The following is a 20,469-nucleotide window of genomic DNA, read 5'->3' on the forward strand; positions in this document are numbered from 1 at the left end:
TTTTTTTTTAAAGATTTTATTTATTTATTTGAGAGAGAGAGAGAATGAGAGACAGAGAGCATGAGAGGGAGGAGGGTCAGAGGGAGAAGCAGACTCCCTGCCGAGCAGGGAGCCGGATGCGGGACTCGATCCCGGGACTCCAGGATCATGACCTGAGCCGAAGGCAGTCGCTTAACCAACTGAGCCACCCAGGCGCCCCGCCCTGAATCTTCTTACCCAGCTTCTCTGAGGCGGCTCAGTGACATTCATTCAACAGTTACTGAGCACCTACAACGTGCTTCTGCACTGTTTGGGGCCCTGGAGATAGAGCAGGGAACAAACGAGTTAATGTTGTTTTTTTCTTGTAGAATTACTTTTCACTGGGGAAGTGGATATTAAACAAATGAATCTATAATATCATACAGTATTGTATGTGATAAGGATCAGGAAGGAAAATGAAGCAGGAAAGGAGATTGGCGAGGGACTGTTTTAAGGAGGTCAGGGAGGGTCTCCCAGCAGAGACCTGAAGGAGGGAGAGTGGAGGTCTGGGGGAGGCCCTACCAGGAGGCGAGAACAGTAAGTGCAAAGGCCCTGAGGCAGGAACAGGCTCAAACAAGGAGCCCAGGATGGCTGCAGGAGGCAGAGTGGTGGAGGTGGGAGGACATAAGGATTCAGAACCAGCCAGGGACCGCCAAAATTTTTAGCATTCTAAACCTATGATTCATTAAGAGAACTTTCAAACAAGTGTTTTCCATCGAGCATTTAAGACCATCTCATGGTAAAGCATTTAAGCTCGGTTAAACATGTTCCCTCCCAGCCCTGATCCTCCCCCCAACCCCTCCAGGGCCTCTTCCCTGGAGGCAGCACCCATGAGGAGTTTCTTGTGTCTTTATCCAGATATAGTCTATTTTTACTTAAGCATATGCAGTTAATTACTGAGCTTCCAGTTCAAAAATGCAAATGTTCATGATTCTGCCATCCTTGTTTGTTTTTTGATAGTTCTGGAGATTGGGGCTCAAAGGTTCCCAAGTTCATTGCTTCCCTCCACAAGTATTTCTTGAGTGCTTTCTGTGCATACCGTGCCCGTGCTGGGGACAGAGGGAACAGATAAGGTCCCAGCCCTCCTGGAGCTCACATTCTGATGGAAGGAGACAGAATAAGTAAACCACCAGATAAACAAAATAAGGATGGGTTGCAATAAACATTGTGGGGGGCAGGGAAGTGATGGTAGAAAATAATTAGATGGTGGTGGTTGGGGCACCTGCTTCTCATAGGATGGCCTCTGTGAGGAGGTTAACATCAAGAGGAAGCTGAGAGAGCCAGCTTGGGGAGATCAGAGCAGGGCTGCAGGCAGAGAGTGGCATGTGCAAAGGCCCTGTGGTAAGAAAAATATTAGCATGCTGGGACAAGGATGGCAGGTGAGGAAGCTGGCATGGGGGCAGGGCGGGGGGGGATGCAGGATGAAACACCAGGAGCCAGACTCTAGAGAAACTTCCAGTCACAGGAGCTCACGACACTCTTGAAAATGATTGAGCGCCCCAAAGAGTGTGTAGGTACATGGGTTGAATCTGTCTACATTGGCCATACCAGAAGTTAAAACTGAGAAAATGTTTAATATTTATCTAGTAATATTGGCTTAACCAACAATAACCATTTAACTATTAATAAGTAGCAATTTATTGATGATAAATGTTATCGATGAGTTATGATAGTTCAATTTATATTAATTAATATGGATAATAGATATTATAAGATCAGTTTTTAAATAACCATAAGCCCAGGACTTGGTAACCTAAGTCCCATACATTTTATGAAAATTCTCTCCAAACCAAAAAAAAAAAAAAAATTCCAGAGGACGGTGGCCTGGTTTTACATTTTTGCAAATCTCTTAAATGTCTGGCTTCGAAGGAGACCTCTGAATTTTGCACATCTGTTCCTGCTTCAGTTACAGTATCACACCTCCTGTTGCCTTTAAAAACTCCACTGTCCCCTGGGGGGGGGGGATGAGAGCACAAAAGACAAATAGCACCTTAGTATTGTTATTAAAATAGCTTTGACTATGTGAACCCCTGAAAGAGGCTGGGGTGGGGGGGGGAATCCCTGGGGTTCCCCGGACCACGCTTTGAGAATTGCTGCTGTAGGGACTTGTCAGCTATGGTCGGAATTTCGTACTTGGATAAGAAGCAAATCGAAACTTTGGAGCAGTGTTTCATGATCTGGTGTTTGTTCCTAAAAAACAAAAAGACCTCTCCAGCCGCTGCCTGGAGAAGGCATTGTAGGGGCAAGAGAAGCCAGAAGACTGGCCTGCTGTGTCTCCCCAGGCAGGCGTGAGGAGGTGGGGGTGGTGGCCTCCTGAGGTGGAAAGCAGTGAAAACAGAGCAGACAGATGTAGGAGGTAAAAGGCAAAGGGCTCGCTGGTGGCTGGATGTGGCTGGTGAGGAGTCAGAAGCATCAAATCAGGAAAGGTTTCGGGAAGTCTGGCCTCACCTGGGGAGGGAGCAGGTGGGGGTGCCCTTTGTTCCCACGATGGGCACAGCTGAGGGTGACACAGCTCTGGGGGCCGGGCCCAGAATCCGCTGGGCGTCAAAAGACGGAGCTGTCCAGGAATGTGGACAAGGCAATCCAGGGAGAGGCTCGGGCTGGTATGTAGATTGGGGGGTGGGGGTGGATTGTCTAGGAGAGGAGGGGGTCTTCTGCCCTCAGCTGCCAGCTGCCGCAGCAGCAACTCACCTGTAAGGGTCAGAATGCACATTCTCAGGCCCCCCTCTGGGCCATGCGAATCAGGAGCTCCAGGTGTGGGGCCCCGGGTGATGGTGCTGCAGGCTCAGGTGAGCGCTCGCCTCCTACAGGTCCACGCATACATCATCAGCTACCTGAAAAAGGAGATGCCCTCCGTGTTTGGGAAGGAGAACAAGAAGAAGCAGCTGATCCTCAAGTTGCCCGTCATCTTTGCCAAGATCCAGCTAGAGCATCACATATCTCCCGGTGACTTCCCAGACTGCCAGAAGATGCAGGTGAGAGGTCGCCCGGGAGGGAGGCAGAAGGGGTCAGCTTCTGTGGGCTTTGGGATGGGGCCTCGAAAATGGGAGGGATGGAGGGCAGGTTCTGGAAAGCACCTCCTGCAAATGGTTCCATAAGAGCATGGTTGTGTGCGTTAGGACAAAGGAATGAAGAGAAAACCCCAAGGAACAGTGGCTTCATTAGGATGGAAGTTTGTTTTTCTCCATAAAATCCTAGAAGGTGGTCCAGGGCTGGTTTGGTGCTTTACAGAGCCAGGGACCAAGTCCGCCTCTGTCTCAGTTCTCCTCCATGCCCGGCCTCCAGTTCCAAGATCCCCACATGGTACAGAATGGCTGCCAAAACTCCAGCCATTTTGTCTGCATTCCAGCCAGCAAGAAGGGATGAGGGAGAAGGGAGGGAAAGCTATCTGTACAGTCTCTGTCTTTAAGGACACTTTCTAGAACAGTGCTGTCCAATAGTACTTCCTACCATGATGGAAATGTTCTGTGCTCTGCCTTGCAATATGGTAGCCGCTAGCCCCATTAAAACTGACATTTTAGGTTTTATTGAATTTTAGCTAATTTAAATTTAAATAACCACACATAGCTCCCGTATTGGAAAGGACAATTCTAGAGTTGTGTATGCAAGGTACACTGACATCCAATTGGCCAGAAGGTAGCCACATGGCCAAGGCTGGCTGTAAGCTGGAAAGTGTAGTCTTCCTTCTAGGTGGCCAGGTGCCCAGGTAATGTTCAGGGATTCCAGTGCTGAGGATGAAGGGACAAATGGGAATGGGGAGACCCCTTGCATGTCCCGGTCTAGGATTAACCAGGTGTGGAGGAGGCGGGGACTAGCCCCCCAGCCCGGCGTTGAGCCTCTGTTTTGAGACTACGTTAGGCTGATACTCCAAGCCTGTGACCTTTGGGTCTGAGATGGTTTCTAACCCAAGACTCTGAGGAATTCTGGTAGACTGCATTTCACTTCGGCCACTTACTAGCTTCTTGAGTCTGGACGAGTCACCCTGCCTGAGCCTCAGTTTCTTCAACTGGGAAATGGGCATTGTCATAGTACTTACCTATTGCTGTGGGTGCTGAATCCGCCAGCGCTTGCAGCCCCCTAAGATCAGTGTGTGGCACAGAGCTGGGGCTAGATCAAGATTCTCAACCTCAGCGCTACTGACATTTGGGGTCAGAGTGCTCGTGGTCAGGGGTGTCCTGTGCATTGCGGGATCTTTGCATCCTCCTGACCTCTAGGTGCCTGTAGCAACCCCCCTCCCAGCTGTGACAATCAAAAATGGCTCTAGATCTTGCCAAGTGTCCACTGGGGAAGGACAACATCTCCCGTGGCTGAGAACCACTGGGCTAGATAAACAGCAGCTGGTAAGATTACACTGACAGTTCTGGAACACTATCCAGATGAATTCATTAGCCTTTCCCATCCCCCCAAGGGAGGGGAGCGCGAATGTTATTGATCTGTTTTACACGTGTGGAAACTGAGGCCCAGAGAGGCGAAGTCACTTGCTTGAGGGCACACAGCTCCTAAGTGGCAGAACTGGACTGGGACCTGGGCAGGCTGGCCCTGGAGTCCAGACCCCCCACCCCCACCCCTTTATGTCCAGATCCGCGGGCCTCTCTGCCTCAGTGTGGTGCCATGAACCGGATCGGTCTTTGCTGTGAGTCTCCTGGCGCGGGCGACTCAGAGCAGCCGCCGGAGAGAAGCAGCGTGACCACAAATCCAGCCCCACAGCTGCTCTAGCACAAGATGACTTCTGGAGGGAGGGGGGCAGGGGGAGGGTTGTCCCAGGAGCTCCTAATAATCTGGCCATCCCAAACCTAACCTCCAAACTTGGCAGCAAGCCACTCACCCGTTGCTGTGAAGTGGGGTGACAGAGCTAATGGAGCAGCAGGAATGGAATTTTTTCGATTTGCACAACTGGGATGGGGTGCCGGCCAGCTGCAGCTGGGGCGCCCCAGAGGCTGGGCAGAGCCAGGGCTGTGCTGGGTAAGGCTGGGAGCGCTGTCGGAATACTGAAATCCTCTGCCGGCTGGTAAACAGCTACTGGTCTAAGTCCTCACAGAGCCACTTACGTCCCTACCGTCCAGTGATCTTGGGGACACGCCTGGCGCAGGGGGAGGGCCCCTGGGACCCCGCTGTCCTAGTCTCTTCTGAGTGGTGGGTGCCCAAGTGAAATGGGTTGCACAGGTACACACCTCTCAGCCGGGACCTGCCACCAAGTGAGCTGCCCAAGGGTCCTGCTGCCCCCATGGGGCTGGGGGGCCTTGAGGACGGTGCCCCCTGACTTCCCAGTGTTCCCCTCTCCCCCTCACCCCACAACAGGAGCTGCTGATGGCTCACGACTTCACCAAATTCCACTCGCTGAAGCCGAAGCTGCTGGAGGCCCTGGACGAGATGCTGACCCACGACATCGCCAAGCTCATGCCCCTGCTGCGGCAGGAAGAGCTGGAGAGCACCGAGGTGGGCGTGCAGGGCGGCGCTTTCGAGGGCACCCACATGGGCCCGTTCGTGGAGCGGGGGCCCGATGAGGCCCTGGAGGACGGCGAGGAGGGCTCGGACGACGAGGCCGAGTGGGTGGTGACCAAGGACAAGTCCAAGTACGACGAGATCTTCTACAACCTGGCGCCCGCCGATGGCAAGCTGAGCGGCACCAAGGCCAAGACCTGGATGGTGGGCACCAAGCTCCCCAACTCGGTGCTGGGGCGCATCTGGAAGCTGAGTGACGTCGACCGGGACGGCATGCTGGATGACGAGGAGTTCGCCCTGGCCAGCCACCTCATCGAGGCCAAGCTCGAGGGCCACGGGCTGCCCACCAACCTGCCCCGCCGCCTGGTGCCGCCCTCCAAGCGGCGCCACAAGGGCTCTGCAGAGTGAGCCAGCCACTGCCTGCCGGCCCTCCCTCCCTCTTGCCCTGCTGTGGCTCCCCAGCACCAGCTGGCTGCACACACACCCCCGCCCCAGCCTGCATGCACGCTGCCTGCCCACCTTCTCAGCTGTAAGGATGGGGGTCTCTCTACTCCCCTCTGCCAGACAGTGGGGACCAGGGGAGGGGCAAGGCTTCTCTGCCCGGCCTTTGCATCTCTACCCTCACATACACTTAGGCACATCCCGTTGACATTAACACACACACGCACAGAGGCATCGATTCAGTCATCGTTCATTCAAGTATTTATTGAGCACATACTATGTTTGGATGTGCAGGGCTTGTTCCGGGCACTGGGGAGTACAGCAGAGAGCAAAACAGACACGAGTATCTGCCCTCAGGGGGCTGACGTTCTCAGGAGGGAGCACCCACACAGTCACACAAACACACACAGACACAGGCCCTAACCAGCCCGATCCCCAATTCTGGGCAGGACCCCTCGCCTCTCCCCATAGTCCAGTGGCGCCTTGTTGGAAATAACAAACACAAAGGCCCCCTTCCCCACTTCTTGCTCATCCAGGCAAGGACCGCCCGTCCCCCCAAACTCCATCGTGTTCTCAGGCCTTGGGACCAGTGGGGGCTCAGAGGGGAGACACAACCTCCTACTTCCTCAGAGGGACCCCTCTTCAGCCCCTCTGCCCAGTTCTGGTTACACCCCTTTCTGTACTAAGGATTCTTAGCAGACAGAAAAGCCCCTTCTATCCTTGCTTCGCCCAGACTGTGCCCACTTTGAGGTATTTTTGGCTTCGGCCCACGGGCCCTGGTTTGAAAACCCAGCCTGGCTGCCCCCGTCCCTAAGCTCCCCACAGCTGGTGGCCTGAATTGTAGACCACAGGGGCACAGCCTCTCTGCCATCAGCCCATATTTAAGTAGAGCCCCTACCAGATATAAAGGCCCCAGGGCTTTATTTTAGTCCCCCTTTCAGGGATGCGTTGGGGGGTGGGGGGCTCTTGGTGCTACAGCTCTCCCTTCTCCTCCCTAGAGGGACCCCTCACGTCCGGCCTTCCACCCTTCCGTGCCTTCACCACTTACTAGTGCTTGACCCTGGTGGGGGACCCCATGGAAAAGATGGGGAAGGGTGACAAAGGTGGGGACGACGCCCCCCCACGATGCTCGCGGGGATTTCCACACCCACCATCACCACCCCCCATGCCTAGGAGGGGCCTGTGAACCGAACAGCGAACAGCGTTCCCACAGAGCAAATAAAGCCAAGGCTTCTAACCACGTGGAAGTCAGGCTGTCTTGGGATGGGTTGGGGGGGCGGGGATGGCTCTCCCCAGACTCCCAGGGAAGAAGAGTCCTGGGCAGGGCTTGAGGTTTGGGGGGGGGGTCCCCTCCAAGGTCCCAAGGGCGGGGGGTGGAGGCCATGACTCAATGCAGCAGAGCCTGATGACTCAGGCCTGGGCTGGGGGCCAGACGGACATATTTTCCGAAGAAAAGTTACTCAGGGGCCCTCCCTCCGGGACATCCCTCCCTCCCACCTCCCGCCGCGGGGGCCTGGGAACCAAGCCCTGGGGCGTGGGGTTGTGTGCGCGCGAGCTCGGGCACATCGTGTCTCCGCCCCGCCCTCCAGCGTGCGCCACCTGGGACGCCACCCCTGACACGTAACACCAGGGACAAACGGGCTCTTGGAGGAGAGGTGACGCCGCCCACAGGGACCACCATGTGTGCGCACGCGCGCGCGCTCACGCCCGAGGGCCTCGGCCTGCGGACCCCGCGGGCTGAGCCCCCCGACCACACCCACCGCGGCCGGGACGCGCTGACCGCTCGCTCTTCCCGCCCACGCGCGCTCTCCCGCTTTCGCGGCTCCCAGCGCCCCCTGGCGGGCACTCGGGAGCTGCGCGGGCTGCGCGCTGAAACCCCGGAGCCAGGCGGTCCGCGCTCGGGGCTCCAGGGCGGGTCGCGAGGATCCCGCGGGGTTCCGCTGTGCGACCACCGGCGTGGCGCCCTCCCTCTCTGTGCCTTCTTCCCTCTCGCGTCCAGAGCGGCCTGTAGGCAGCCCTGGATCCCTGTGAATGGTTGCCAGCGCCCAAGGGCCTCCGAGCTTCCTTCCTTATTTGTAAACGGCAAAGATTAGTTGATTCTAAGATGAAACCTCAGGGGCCGAGCCAGTAACAATAGCTAACATTGAGATATACCAGGCACAATCTTTTTTTTTTTTTAAGATTGATTTATTTATATTTATTTCAGAGAGAGAGAAAGCACAGAGGGAGAGGGAGAAGCAGACTCCCCGCTGAGCGGAGAGCCCGACTGGGGGCTTGATTCCAGGACCCCGAGATCATGATCCCAGCCCAAGGCAGACGCTTAACCTACTGAGCCACTCAGGCATCCCCCACGCACAATCTTAAACGCCGCGCGTTTATCTCGTTTCCTCTCCTGAATAATTTATAAGGTTGATGTACCATAATCGTCCCTGTTTCACAGATGAGGAAAGTGAGGCACAGCGAAGCAGTTTGCCCAGGACTGATCCCGAGCCTACACTGCCAACACTGTATGTTTCTAACACTCCTCGCATATATGAGGTTCTGTGCTCCCAACTCGACATTCGGAAATCTCTTGGATTTCCAAGATTCTAGGATCGGAACACTGAGAAGCCAAACGTTCTGAGACTGGAGCGTGTCTTCGGCCGAATCTCCCACCGACGGTTCTGATTTTCTTTTTTAAGACAGCTGGACTAAAAATAATAATCAGTAAGTTACAGATTAAAAACATACGCAGATTTTAAAAATATTCCTGAGCCGCAGTAAAGCTGTTTGCTTAGGGCTAGAGCCGCGAACCCGCGACGCGCGGCCGACGGGACTTGGCATAAGAGGGAGGAGAGAGACATTTACCCTTTATCCCCGCCCCTTGGCGGTTCCAGACACTTTACCAAGATGGCGGTAACCGGAAGTAGGTCACTGGAGGGGGCGGGAGATCTGCGCGCGCAGGCCACAAACCGGCTTTCTGGGCGCCGGCCGTCCGAGGTTTCCTTTGCCAAGATGGTGCCGGGAGGCAGTGACAGCGGCAGCACGCACTGCTCGAAAAGCGAGGCCGAATCCGGCTTCCTGGGACTGCGGCCCACTTCGGTGGACCCGGCGCTGAGGCGGCGGCGGCGAGGCCCAAGAAATAAGAAACGAGGCTGGCGGCGGCTCGCAGAGGAGCCGCTGGGGCTGGAAGTTGACCAGTTCCTGGAGGACGTGCGGCTCCAGGAGCGCACGAGCGGGTGCGTGGGGCGGGACTTCCGGGAGCCGGGCCTCGTTCGGAGTGGCGGGGTGCGAGGCCGAGCGTGCTTGGGGGGACTTCCCGGGGGGGCTGCGCGTGTGTGTTCCGGCCACCGCTGGACTCTGGGGTGAGGTTTGGGGTTTTGGTTGGGTCAGCAGATACAGAACTCCCAGTGTTAAGTTAGAATTTAGGGAAGTAAGTAATAATTGTAGTGTAAGTGTGCCCGTGCACCCGCCTTAGCGTAGCGCTGAGGATTAAATATTACGATATTTTAAGCATTATGATCTGTTAAGTACTAAGTTCTGTGATTTGAAGGGAGAAGCTTTAGCGTGGAGGGATCCCATGGCGGACAGAAGGCGCTTGAATGAGCATAGTACTAGAGGAAAGCCTGGCCCCTGAGAGGTTAAACCTCCCTCCCCAGCAGCTTGCACCCTCCCCAACGTCTCCGGCTGACCTTCTGCATTTCTGTCTCCCAGTGGCTTGGTATCAGAGGCCCCAGATGAGAAACTCTTCTTCGTGGATACCGGCTCCAAGAAAAAAGGTGAGGAAGAGCTTTCGGTGGTGCCTGCTTGGTCCTTATTTAGTCCATCTCAGTCTCCGAGAGAGTCTTTATTATTGACATGGCTTGGATGGCAGGCATAGGCTGGAAAAGGTCTTTACTATAAATAAGAGGGCTTGGAATGAAAGACTAACAAGTTAGATTTTCTTTTTGAGGTTTCCGAGCTCTCAGTCTTCAATCTGGCAATTCCCAAGTCTCCATCTGGCACAGAGAAGCCAGCAGAGGTCTTGCCTCCGAGTAGATTAGATGTAAATTAGCAGGTCTCTACTTAACTTGCAGAAAAGCTGTAAGGGACGAGATCTGTTTTAGTAAGATGTGCTTGAATAAGAATAAGAGGATCTGCTTTAACGAGTAGGTAATAGGTAAGTAGGTAAGAAGCTCGTCTTAATCTGCTTACTTTTATTTGCCAAAAAGCCGGGGTGGCGGGGGTGGAGGCTGCTGAAACAGAGTACAGGAGAGGGGAGTTAGGGATGGCTTGAGCGAATGATAGGCTTTCCATCAGTAGGTAGAAAAACAGACCAAAAATAGACCATCGCTTTAATGAGGGGATAGAAAACAAGCTAAGGGTCTGCTTTAATGAGCAAATGGCAAGGGGCTTTAACAGCAGGATGCCCTTAGAGAGCATGTGTGGGTTCAGTCCATGGGTCTGGAACGTGAGAGGGCCTGTTTCAGTGAACCGGAAAGGGACCTGCTTTGAGGTGCAGGAGACTTTGAGCAAGCGAGTGAGAGATGATTATTAAAGAGGTCACCTTTCACGGGAGTGAGCCGATCGGGCGTGTAAGAGCAAGGGGAAGGCAGGACCCGCCCTAGTGAACAGGTAGGGTAGTCACGAAGGCCTGCTTTGGCCAGTATGAAGTCTGTTTGGGAACAGAGGAGAGGCAGTTTATAGATTCTGCTTTTGGCTTAAAAAGGAAAGATACAGGCACTCTTCATGGCCTTTTGGTCTGGCTGTGGCTTACGGGCTCCGTTCTGGTGGGACAGCAGCTCCAGTGGCACGTGACTGACCGACTCGTGGCTCCTAGTTTCAGGTCCTGGGGACACAGAGAAGAAAAGAAAAAGAAAGATAATAGGGATTGTGGGCTTTCCCAGGTAATCACGGTGCCTCATGCTGTCGTAGTCCTTACCTTTCCAGACAACCCCGTGAGTTAGACATGAAGGTTCTCATTTTGGAAGCACAGAGGAGTAAAGTCTTCTATGATGTAGCCTAGGAAACGAAAGGACGTGGGTTCTGTCCTAGTGTGTTTGGTCGTGGAGTTTGCTTTTTGCTATCAGGTGGAAAACCGTTGTGCTGAGAATCAGCCATTTTGGATCCTGAGTCCAGCTCCCTGGGCCTCAGTGTCACTTGGTTGCCTTCTTTCTCTTTAGCATTCCTGGTTTTCCTGCCTTGTCCGGGAGTCCTTAGAGGGCAGGGCTGTGGGTCTGACCCTCTCTTTGTTCCCAGCACAGGGCTGCCTCCAGGTGGCCCAGGAAATGGGTGTGTTGGGGGGCTGGGCAGAGCTTGGACACCTTGGGCACCTCTTTCCCCAGGTGGAAGCCTGGGGCCAGCCTGAGGCCTCCGTGTCTGCACCAGGATGCGGGTCTGATGGCTGCCGTGGAGCTGAAATGCAGGGGGTGGGGAGTTGGTCTTGGGAAGCAAGGAGGCCCGAGCCCTTGATTGCGCTCCTTTCTCCCAACCCCAGAACTAAACAAGAAGAGGACCAAAAGCCAGAAAAGGTCACTTCTTCTCAAGAAACCCCTTCGTGTTGACCTCATCCTAGAGAACACATCCAAGGTCCCTGCCCCCAAAGAGTGAGTGTCCCCCCACCCCCAGACCCGTCTTCCCTGCTGGGCTCTGGCATCGTGCCCTTCTGTGCAGCGGTGCCACTCACTTCTGGCCCTAAGGGAGTTCCTAGGGAGGGAGGGGGTCAGGTGAGCATCACTTGGAGGAGAGGGATGGGGCTTTGGGGGGTAGATCGGAGGAAGTGAGGTGGGGGCCCGGGTGTTGTGGCTGAGGCAGGTAAGTGCGGGGCCTCAGCCCACCCGGGAGCTCTGGGGATGGAGAGGAGGGATGGCCGGGAGCCATCAGGAGGCCCATCAGGCTGGCTGAGTGACAGCTCTGAAGGAGGAGAGGTTGGATGGGTGATGGGGTGGACAGAGGGCGGCTCCTGAGATGGGGATATGGGAGGAACGGTTGTGGGGGCGAACCTGAGGTTGGTTTTGAAGTGATATGTGAGGTTTCTGGGAGATCCACAGGGCGAGGGCTGCCGAGGCCACCGTGTTGTTGGCTCTCGGGTCAGGAGATGGGCTCTGAAGCTGGGTAGGAGAGGCAGGAGGAGCTGCCGAGTAGTGGGGGTGCAGAGCCTGACTGGGAGGAGCTGGGCCCTTTCTCAGGCCTCTGCTTCACTCCACCTGTGCTGCTTCTCCTCCACCCAGCATCCTCGCCCACCAGGTCCCCAATGCCAGGAAACTCAAACGGAAGGAGCAGCTATGGGAGAAGCTGGCCAAGCAGGGCGAGCTGCCCCGGGAGGTGCGCAGGGCACAGGCCCGGCTCCTCAACCCTCCCGCGACCAAAGCCAAGCCTGGGCCCCAAGACACCGTTAAGCAGCCTTTTTATGATCTCTGGGCCAAAGACAGTGAGTGCCTCTGTTGTTACTTGTGGGTGGGGACAAGGCTGCCATGCACGGTTGTGCAGGTTGTGCATTGCACAAGAGCACAATGTCTAAGGGAGGTACTCTGCAGGTGTTGATTCGATGACCCTCAGCAGAGTTCAACGTCTTGGAGGGGCTCCCCTTTCCCGAGTGCATTTTCCTGAGGGCCGCCCCCTGCCCCTTAGCCTTGGCTCCCTTCTGCTTTCTGGACCTGTCCATATGCTCTTTTGCTTGGCATTCAAAACCCGTTGGGGTCTGAGAGTCAGTCCTTCCCTTACCCATGTTTCGGTGCTGTCTTTATGCGGGGGAGGGATGGGAGGGAGCCCTTCAGGCCACACTGGCAAGCCCCAGCAGCCACCCTTCACTGCCTCCACAGACCCTCTGGAGCGACCCCTGGCTGGCCAGGACACCTTTTTCCTGGAGCAGACCAAGAAGAAAGGGGTGAAGGTGAGACTGTGGCAGCAGGGTGCCCTTGGTGATGGGTCGGAGGAGGGTTGGGGTGGTGGGAGCTACACTGGGGCCCTGGAGCCTCAGTCTCAGCCTGTGGCCAAGACCACATGTGCAGGAGCTGGGCCTCGAGCTAGTGCCTCCGGAGGAGAGAGCCGGGTGGTGGCAGTCAGCGGGAGGTGCTTCAGGGGGCAAGCAAAGCTTCACTGGGAAGAGGCCTGGACCTGGACGGGAGGGAAGGGCCTCCAGGCAGGGAACTCGAGCGCTCAGGGGCAGGGCTTAGTAGGAGGTCCGGAGGACGCTGGCCTGGTGGGAGGGAGCGCCACTCAGGGTGTGGAGTGTTCCTTTGAGTGGTTTTGCATAGGAGAGTGATGGGGTCTAGGTGGCAGCTCTGCAGAGGCGGGATCGTGGGGGTGGGGGGGACCCAAGATGGCGCTCTTGGGCAGAAGCACTGGGACTGGCGGGCAGTCGGGGGTGGGGAGCAGGTGGGGGCAGGGGGCTTCCAGGGTTACCCCCAGGCTTCTGCTGGGGACTGAGGGCCTTTGCTGAGGCAGAGGCCAGTTGGGAAGCCACCACCACCCCACCCCCCCTGCCCCTGCCTTAGTCTTGTTGAGGTGCAGGTCCTGATCGGATTCAGATTCATTCCTTGTGGACCTGGGTTTCTGCATTTGTCACCAGCTCCCGGCAGGGCCCAGGGCCATACTAAGAGTCTTTGCCAGCCCTCTATCTGCTGTCATCTGCTCTGCATGACAGAGAACACCCCCACCTTCTCCCAAGCCTGCTGCGGGTGTCAGGGTGACAGACTGGGGACTAAAATCAAGGTGCCCTGTACCCCTGTTTTTGCCGATGTTGCCCACCACAGGGTCACGGGGACTTTTCTCAGGAAAGGCAGGCAGGACCTCTCCCTGCAGGGAGCTTGCTTCTCCTGGGGATGTGCCTCCCGTGGGTAGCACAGCAGCTGGGTAGCAGGTGTCCATTGTTCTAGACGCCAGACCCACAGGTACCTCCCAGTTTGAAGGCCGTGGGCCCTGCCGAGGCCTCTGCCGCCTACCACGCCTGGAATCCCAGCACCCAAGCTTGTGAGGTCTCGAGTCGTGGGGCTGCCAGGCTTCATGCTGCCTTGTCCTCCTCCAGCGGCCACCACATCTGTACACCAAGCCCTCCCAGGTCCCTGCCGTGGAGGTGACACCGGCTGGAGCCTCCTACAACCCATCCTTTGAGGACCACCAGGTACGCGGTCTCTCCTCAGTTGGGGCCTGGCTGCTTGGTTGGATTGGCCTCACCGGGTACCTCCTCTGTATCCACCCACTGCTGGGGAGTCAGCAGCAACTGAGGCAGCCCCCCGCTTGCCCTCCTGGGGCTCATGGTCCAGCGGGGGAGACAGACCTGTTCCCAGACAGTGATGACCCAGAGGCCTGGGATGAAGGAACCCAGAGGAGTCGCCAAACCCAGCCTTGGGGGTCAGGGAGGGCTTCCTGGAGGAAGGCAATATCAGAGTTTAGACCAGAGATGTGAGGAGGAGCTTGCTGTGGGAAGAGGGGAATGGGTGTTTCAGGCGTGTGCAAGGAACAGCATGTACGAAGGCCCGGGGGTGTATGAGACCACGCCATCTTTCGGGGAGTCCACGGGACTTACATGCAAAAAGCTTCAAAGAAATATTAGCAGTCTGAGCGGGTAAGATTTATCTCAGGCCTAGGCTGGGTCAGCAGTGGGACACCTGGCTGTGAGAGTCACTGTGTATTTTGGCGATGGATGTCATGAACAGAGGAGACAGACCCTTTGCCCCCGGGGAGCACAGGTCCCCAGAGAGAGATTGAGATCATTGAGGAGACGCAGGACGCTCGAGCGAGTGCCGTTCAGCCTCATTCGTGATAAGAGGGCCTCTTAGCCGACCAGGAGCGGAGCGAGCAGTTTTCTGCTCCGATAAAAGATGTCCGCAGAAACAGACCCCATGACCCTGAACGGGAGCAGGATGAGGCTGGTCACAAGCAGAGGAGACCACGAACCGTAGTCCGTTCCCCCGTGGACTGACGTGGCTGCTGGGGGACAACGTGGAAAGATCAGTCCGTGTCTTTTGTTCTTCACAGAACTGTATTACAGAGATAGGATTCCCACGCCTGAGGGTTCACCCACTTACTGCACACAATTTACTGGTTTTTAGCGTATCCACAGGGTTGTGTGGCCCTCACCAGTACGTTAGAATGTTTTCATCCCCCCAGAAAGAAACGTGGCGCCCATCGGCCATCACCACCCCCCCCCCATGCCCCATCTTCCCTAGGCAGCCCCCGCTGTCATTCCTGTCTTTACAGATTTACTTGTTCTGTGTTTCGCGTGAACAAAACCGTACTGCGTGCAGAGATCAGGGATCAGGCGGTCCTCTAAGAGAAAGGACAGAGCAGACAGGAGGCTTGGGAGTAGAGAGCGCCCCCTGGCTGTGCGGGGGGTGGAGAGGGGCCTTGGGTGCAGGGGTGGGGCCAGGTCTGTAAGTCCCAGGAGAGGCCTGGGGGGCCTGGGGCCTCACCCCCGACCCCCTTCCCCACCTAGACCCTGCTGCTGGCAGCCCACGAGGTCGAGCTGCAGCGGCAGAAGGACGCGGAGAAGCTGGAGCGGCAGCTGGCCCTGCCCCCCTCGGAGCAGCCTGCCACCCAGGTAAGCTCACACCTGCCCACCCCTCCCTGCCCGGCCGCCCGCACGGCCCCCGACTCACCGCTTCCCTCCCGCCCCAGGAGTCTGCCTTCCAGGAGCTGTGCCAGGGGCTGCTGGAGGAGTCGGACGGGGAGGGGGAGCCGGGCGAGGGCCCAGACAAGGGCCCCGAGGCTGGAGGGGAGCAGGCCGCAGGCGGGGAGGCGTCCCCTGCACCCATACGCCTGGCCGCTGTGGAGAAGAAGACAGAGCAGCAGCGGCGGCGGGAGAAGGCCGCCCAGAAGATGGTGAGCACCGCGGGCTCCGGCCTGCCCCTGCTGCGCTCGCAGCACTTGGGCTCAGGATGCAGCAGGGAGTGTTCTAGACCGAGTCTCTGTGCCCTGGTCGTTAATATTTGGGGAGTGGGATTTGCAGGCCACCAGTGGGTAAGGACGCTGGTTTCAGGAAACGGCTGTGAAGAAGTTGGGGGAGGGGGCGCTGGAGGGGCCTCAGTGGAGGGGGGACAGCGCTCTGCCCGGCCCCTGACTCCGCCCGGCCCTGCTGCAGCGGGTGCAGCAGGCCGAGGTGCGGGCCGCGCGGCTCCGGCACCAGGAGCTCTTCAGGCTACGCGGGATCAAGGCCCAGGTGGCGCAGCGGCTGGCGGAGCTGGCACGGCGGCGGGAGCAGCGGCGGGCACGGCGGCTGGTGGAGGCGGACAGGCCCCGGAGGCTGGGGCGGCTCAAGTGAGGCCCGGCGGGGGGCTCCTGGGGGGGCGGGGGGGGCCGGGTGTCCCGGTTCTCTGCCTGGTCTCCTCCGGGAAGATCATCTCTTCCCCACAGAGCCCCGTGTTCTGGAAGGCCTGCTGCCCGGGTGGGGCCTTTGAACTCTGCCCTGGGCAAGGCCGAGCCCCCGAACACCCCACGCCCATGTTCTCTAGGTACCAGGCCCCCGACGTCGACGTGCAGCTCAGTTCGGAGCTATCTGACTCACTCAGGACCCTAAAGGTACTTGCCCATCTGGGGTGTTGTGCTTTGGGGAGACCCCCGTGCCCAGTGATGATACCCATCCTTGCTCCCCGTGCCCCCAGGGGCTGTGGGCGACATCATGGCTGCCCCAGGTTGGGCCGGTTGGGCTGATGCCTGGGGGCTGAGGGCACGGGGTCCTTGGGGGTGAGGGGCCTGCTGGTATGATGATTTGAGCCTGTGACCTGCAGACGCTTTCCTCCCAGCCACATCCCGAAGCTGGTGTCCTGGCCCTGCGGTGCTGGACAGGTCTCCCTACAGCTCAGCATGGGCCCTGTCCCACCCCCGCTCAGAACCTGCCATGGCTCCCAGTGGCCCCGGGCTCCTCGCCGCGGCCGTGGGCCCTGTGCCTGCCTTGGGGCTCCAACCAACTCTACTTCATTAGTGGGCCAGCCGTGCGCCCTGTTGGTCTGACCCCCGGCCTTTGGTGCCCCTCTTGCCCTGCATGCTCTCCGCTTCTTCAGCAGCCTCCATCCTATAGATTCTCCAAACCTAGCCCAGGTGGCCCGGGGTCCACACACATCACCCCACCAGATCAGGGCCAGGCTGGGCCCCGTGGAGAGGTCAGAGCCCCCCCCCCCCACAAAACTGAGGCCTCCCTCTCTGTGTCCCGCAGCCTGAAGGCAACATTCTCCGCGACCGTTTCCAGAGCTTCCAGAAGAGAAACATGATCGAGCCTCGGGAGAGAGCCAAGTGAGGGTCCCCGGGGCTGCATGGGGAGTGAGGGCTCCGGGAAGCTTCGTGCCTGTGCTTGGTGGGCTTGCTGGCCCCTGACCGCTCCCTTTCCTCCTACAGGTTCAAGCGCAAGTACAAAGTGAAGCTGGTGGAGAAGCGGGCGTTCCGCGAGATCCAGTGAGTGGCACTCTCCTTCCCTGCCAGGCCGACTGGGCTCTTGGCTGTGACAGAACCCCTCCAAGCTGCTTGAGAAGAAGGAGCCCTTGTCCCTCCCTCCTTCCCGGTGGGATCCCCTGGCCACACCCGGGAGGGGCAGCCTGCTGGATGCCCTTGAACCCAGAGTCAGGGCGGGGGAGGGTCCCCAAAGGGAAATGGAAGGGCCCGAGCCAGAGTTGGGGGATGTCGAGGGGGTGAGGCCGTGGGGCCCTTCCTCCCCTCACGCACCCTCAGTCTCCTCTCCTCTGCCCCCAGGTTGTAGCTGCCGCGGGATGCCGGAGCCCCCACCCCACAATAAAATACCGCTGACTGACACCCTGGGCTCCCGTGTGACTTGTGTCCCTTCTGGGGGCAGCTTCCCTCTCTCTCTCTGTCCCTCTCTAGCACCAGAACATTCGTCTCCACTAAAGCCTGGTGTGGCAAGATCTTAGGGAAAGTAGGTAGAGGAGATGGGGCTTGCAGGCTGGTGGGGGGCTGGGGGGAGGAGGAGTGGAGATCCCAGCTGGGTGTCTGACGGGACACAGCCCACATCTTTCTGCCTGGGTGACTGAGAGGCAGATCTTGGCTACAGCCCTGTCACACGGGTGTTGCTGACGTTGGCCGAGCACCTACTGTACTTTTATGCAGGTGGATTCCCTCCCAAAAGGGGGCCATAAAGGTGAGGGGCCTGAAGCGCATCAGAAGGAACTAATCCCTCCTCCCCATACCAGTTTAAGAAGGATTTATTAAAGACCTTTTTTCTACAAGTAACAAAGGACTATATTCTCATTGTAAATCACTGATTTACATAGATACCAAAGCACCATAATTCCTGCCCTGAACCTTTGTTTTCCAGTCAAACCCATTCCCTTCTCTGCAAAAGTAACTGTCACTGCAGTTCAGTGTGAATGATTCTGGTATGTTCCATGTGTGATCCTATTAAATTATACACAAAAGTACATAAGAAAGTAGAATAGTTTTAATTTTTCTATGTCTTGGATACACTCCTACTACACGTAGTTCTGTAGGTTGCTTTTTAGTGTGTCTTAGAGAACTTTCTGTGTCTGTACAGGGTGCTTCTCTTACTCTCTTACGGCCGCATACACCGAATTGCAGTGAGTGAGTGTGCCACGCCGTGACCGGCTTCCGTGGCTCCGTCTCATGACGTGGCGGGAACATCGTATGTGGGCCATTCCACAAGGATCTGTAGGACAAGGACCTGGAGGTGACTCTCTGGGCTGGACGAGAAAATATATGTAAAGGGCCATTTGATAGGTTCGGTCAAATCCTCCTCCGTGTAGGATGTGCTGGTTTTTACCCTCTGGCGACACCGGAGCCCGCTTGTGGGCTCCTAGCTTTCCTACTGTGTGATCTCAGTTCCCGTTGTGCTCTCTGGCCATCAGTGAGGCTGAGTGTACGTGTGCGGCGCGTCCCTGGCGCGTCTTTGCTGCTCCAAACCTCACCATTGTCCTCCTGGACTGTCATCTTGTTGACGTGGAGCGGCTTTTCATCGGCTAACGGCTCCTGAAGTCTGTCCTGCACGTTCCAAACGTCTCTCCCAGGCTGTTGCCTTCTTACTTTGTGTCAGGTGTTCTCTGTCAGACGGAAGAAGACCGTGTTGGTCGTGTTCTGTTAGCCTGGCCTTCTTTCTTATCGTGGCCTTTGCAAAGGTTTCTCCAGGACACGATGTTTATAAAAATAGAGCAAGCAGTTTATAAAAGAAGTGGATGGACGGAGAGACTAATGTCAGGGCCCCTCCACCCCACTTCCTCCCACATCCCATAAAATATCAGGGCTTTAAGGAACTGTTCCTGCTCTTGCCCCCCCCCCCATAAAAGTAAAAAGGAGTGTTGTGCAGACAGGAGAATGGCTCTTTGTGCGTATGGGTGAGGAGGGGCCGGGGTATGGTCAGCTGAGGTGAGAATGAGAGCCACACTGTGCAGAAGGAGGCTGAAGCCTCAGCCTCTGACCCCCAAATCCCGAAAACCCGTCCTGAGGAGGAAACTCTTAACGCCCGGAGCCGGCCATCAGCGCATACGTCAAATACGAGGGTACCCAGTGGTGGGCTGCTCACAGCTATTCCAGGGTCGCCCCACAGCCTGGACGTGAGGCGGAGCCCTCCGGAAGCTCGCGCTGTGTCCTCGCCTAGGGAAATGCGTCCTTCCCCCTGCGTGCGGAACACGGGTCTGTGGCAAAGACACATCAGGGCGGTTTTCTGCTCGTAAATTACACTTCACATCTGAAGTTTACATCCAAAGAGAAAAAAACGCTGAGCTCCTGAGCTCCTAACGCTTTGCTGATGTCTGCAACTTCCTTTGAAATGCAAAGGACAATAGAGTGAGTTAAGTGGACAGAGCCCTGGATGCCTCATAAAACAAATACAGTGACATGTGAATGGTAGAACGGGGGGGGGGGGGGGGACGCATAGAAAACTCGACTGTTTGAAAACGCATAGTTCTGGGGGGAGTGGTGGGTGCCCCAGCGTGCTGCTGCTGGAGCTCCAGTGTCAGGGCCATTGATTTCACGGGTTCCTTCCAAGGCCCTGCACCTCCTTTTCAGTCTGCAACATTATTTTCCCTGAAGGGGGTCCCCCAAATGGTAAAAGCTCCAGGTACCACAAAATCTGGATCTGCCTCTGACCATCCGACACCAAAAAATGGAAGAACCATCAAGAGCTTGGATGTGGGAGCCGGCTTCCTGGCTTCAAAGGGGGCTGTGTGACACTAGCCGTGTGACCTTGTGAAGGTGACTCAACCTCTCTGTGCCTCAGAGTCCCCATCTGCAAAATGGACATAATGATACCTCATGGTGCCTTATGACAAGGATTGAGTCTGCCCGGGGAAAGTTCTTAGCACAGAGTAAGCGCTCCGTGAGTGTTTGCTCTTACAACAATGTCAGGAAAAAAAAAAAAACAAAAGAAAAATTTTAAGTGGAAACTTGGAGTCCATGCCAAACACTCCTCACAAATGCTCTTACCTTTTGCCCGCCTAATTGCACTCTTGGGAACGTGCCCTAAGGAAACGGCCGGAAGTTTGGGGAGAGGCATCGTGCAGAGGCGGGGGGACCAGACCAGAATGGAAGGAAGCCGGTCATGGCCCCGGGCAGGCCCGGCCACTAACCGAGGGGACAGGCGCGCGGGGAGTAACCGGGCCGTGTTTATGTGCAGATGCCTTGTGGACGGAAGCAAACAGGACCCGCCGCCGT

At 56.8% G+C, this 20,469-nt stretch overlaps 3 protein-coding genes and 1 non-coding gene across 5 annotated transcripts in view; 3 read left to right on the top strand and 1 right to left on the bottom strand.

Moving 5' to 3' along the window:
- EHD2 (EH domain containing 2) overlaps window positions 1-7,141 on the top strand; it is a 17,960-nt gene extending 10,819 nt beyond the window's left edge. For both annotated transcript variants that reach the window (XM_081807197.1, XM_006739431.3), the window contains 2 exons: window positions 2,829-2,993; window positions 5,317-7,141. In XM_081807197.1, the coding sequence (XP_081663323.1) occupies window positions 2,829-2,993; window positions 5,317-5,868 (717 nt within the window). In that variant the 3' untranslated portion in view covers window positions 5,869-7,141. The remainder of the gene's footprint in view (window positions 1-2,828; window positions 2,994-5,316) is intronic.
- The window catches only part of LIG1 (DNA ligase 1), a 192,760-nt gene that overhangs the window by 62,605 nt on the left and 109,686 nt on the right, over window positions 1-20,469 (bottom strand). The gene's annotated exons all lie outside the window — the stretch shown is intronic.
- Window positions 8,776-17,251, top strand: NOP53 (NOP53 ribosome biogenesis factor). The gene is made up of 12 exons (XM_081807198.1): window positions 8,776-9,119; window positions 9,595-9,659; window positions 11,357-11,465; window positions 12,090-12,289; window positions 12,681-12,751; window positions 13,886-13,981; window positions 15,296-15,400; window positions 15,478-15,681; window positions 15,941-16,116; window positions 16,311-16,377; window positions 17,012-17,088; window positions 17,191-17,251. The coding sequence occupies exons 1-12, from the start codon at window positions 8,791-8,793 to the stop codon at window positions 17,249-17,251; spliced, it is 1,560 nt and encodes a 519-aa protein (XP_081663324.1). The 5' UTR covers window positions 8,776-8,790.
- Window positions 16,420-16,528, top strand: LOC115938960 (small nucleolar RNA SNORD23). Its single transcript, XR_004073939.1, has one exon. It is a non-coding gene; the product is annotated as a small nucleolar RNA SNORD23 (small nucleolar RNA).

Source organism: Leptonychotes weddellii, chromosome 16 (assembly GCF_054177405.1).
Source record: "Leptonychotes weddellii isolate Sample4059 chromosome 16, ASM5417740v2, whole genome shotgun sequence".
Classification (NCBI taxonomy): Eukaryota; Metazoa; Chordata; class Mammalia; order Carnivora; family Phocidae; genus Leptonychotes; species Leptonychotes weddellii.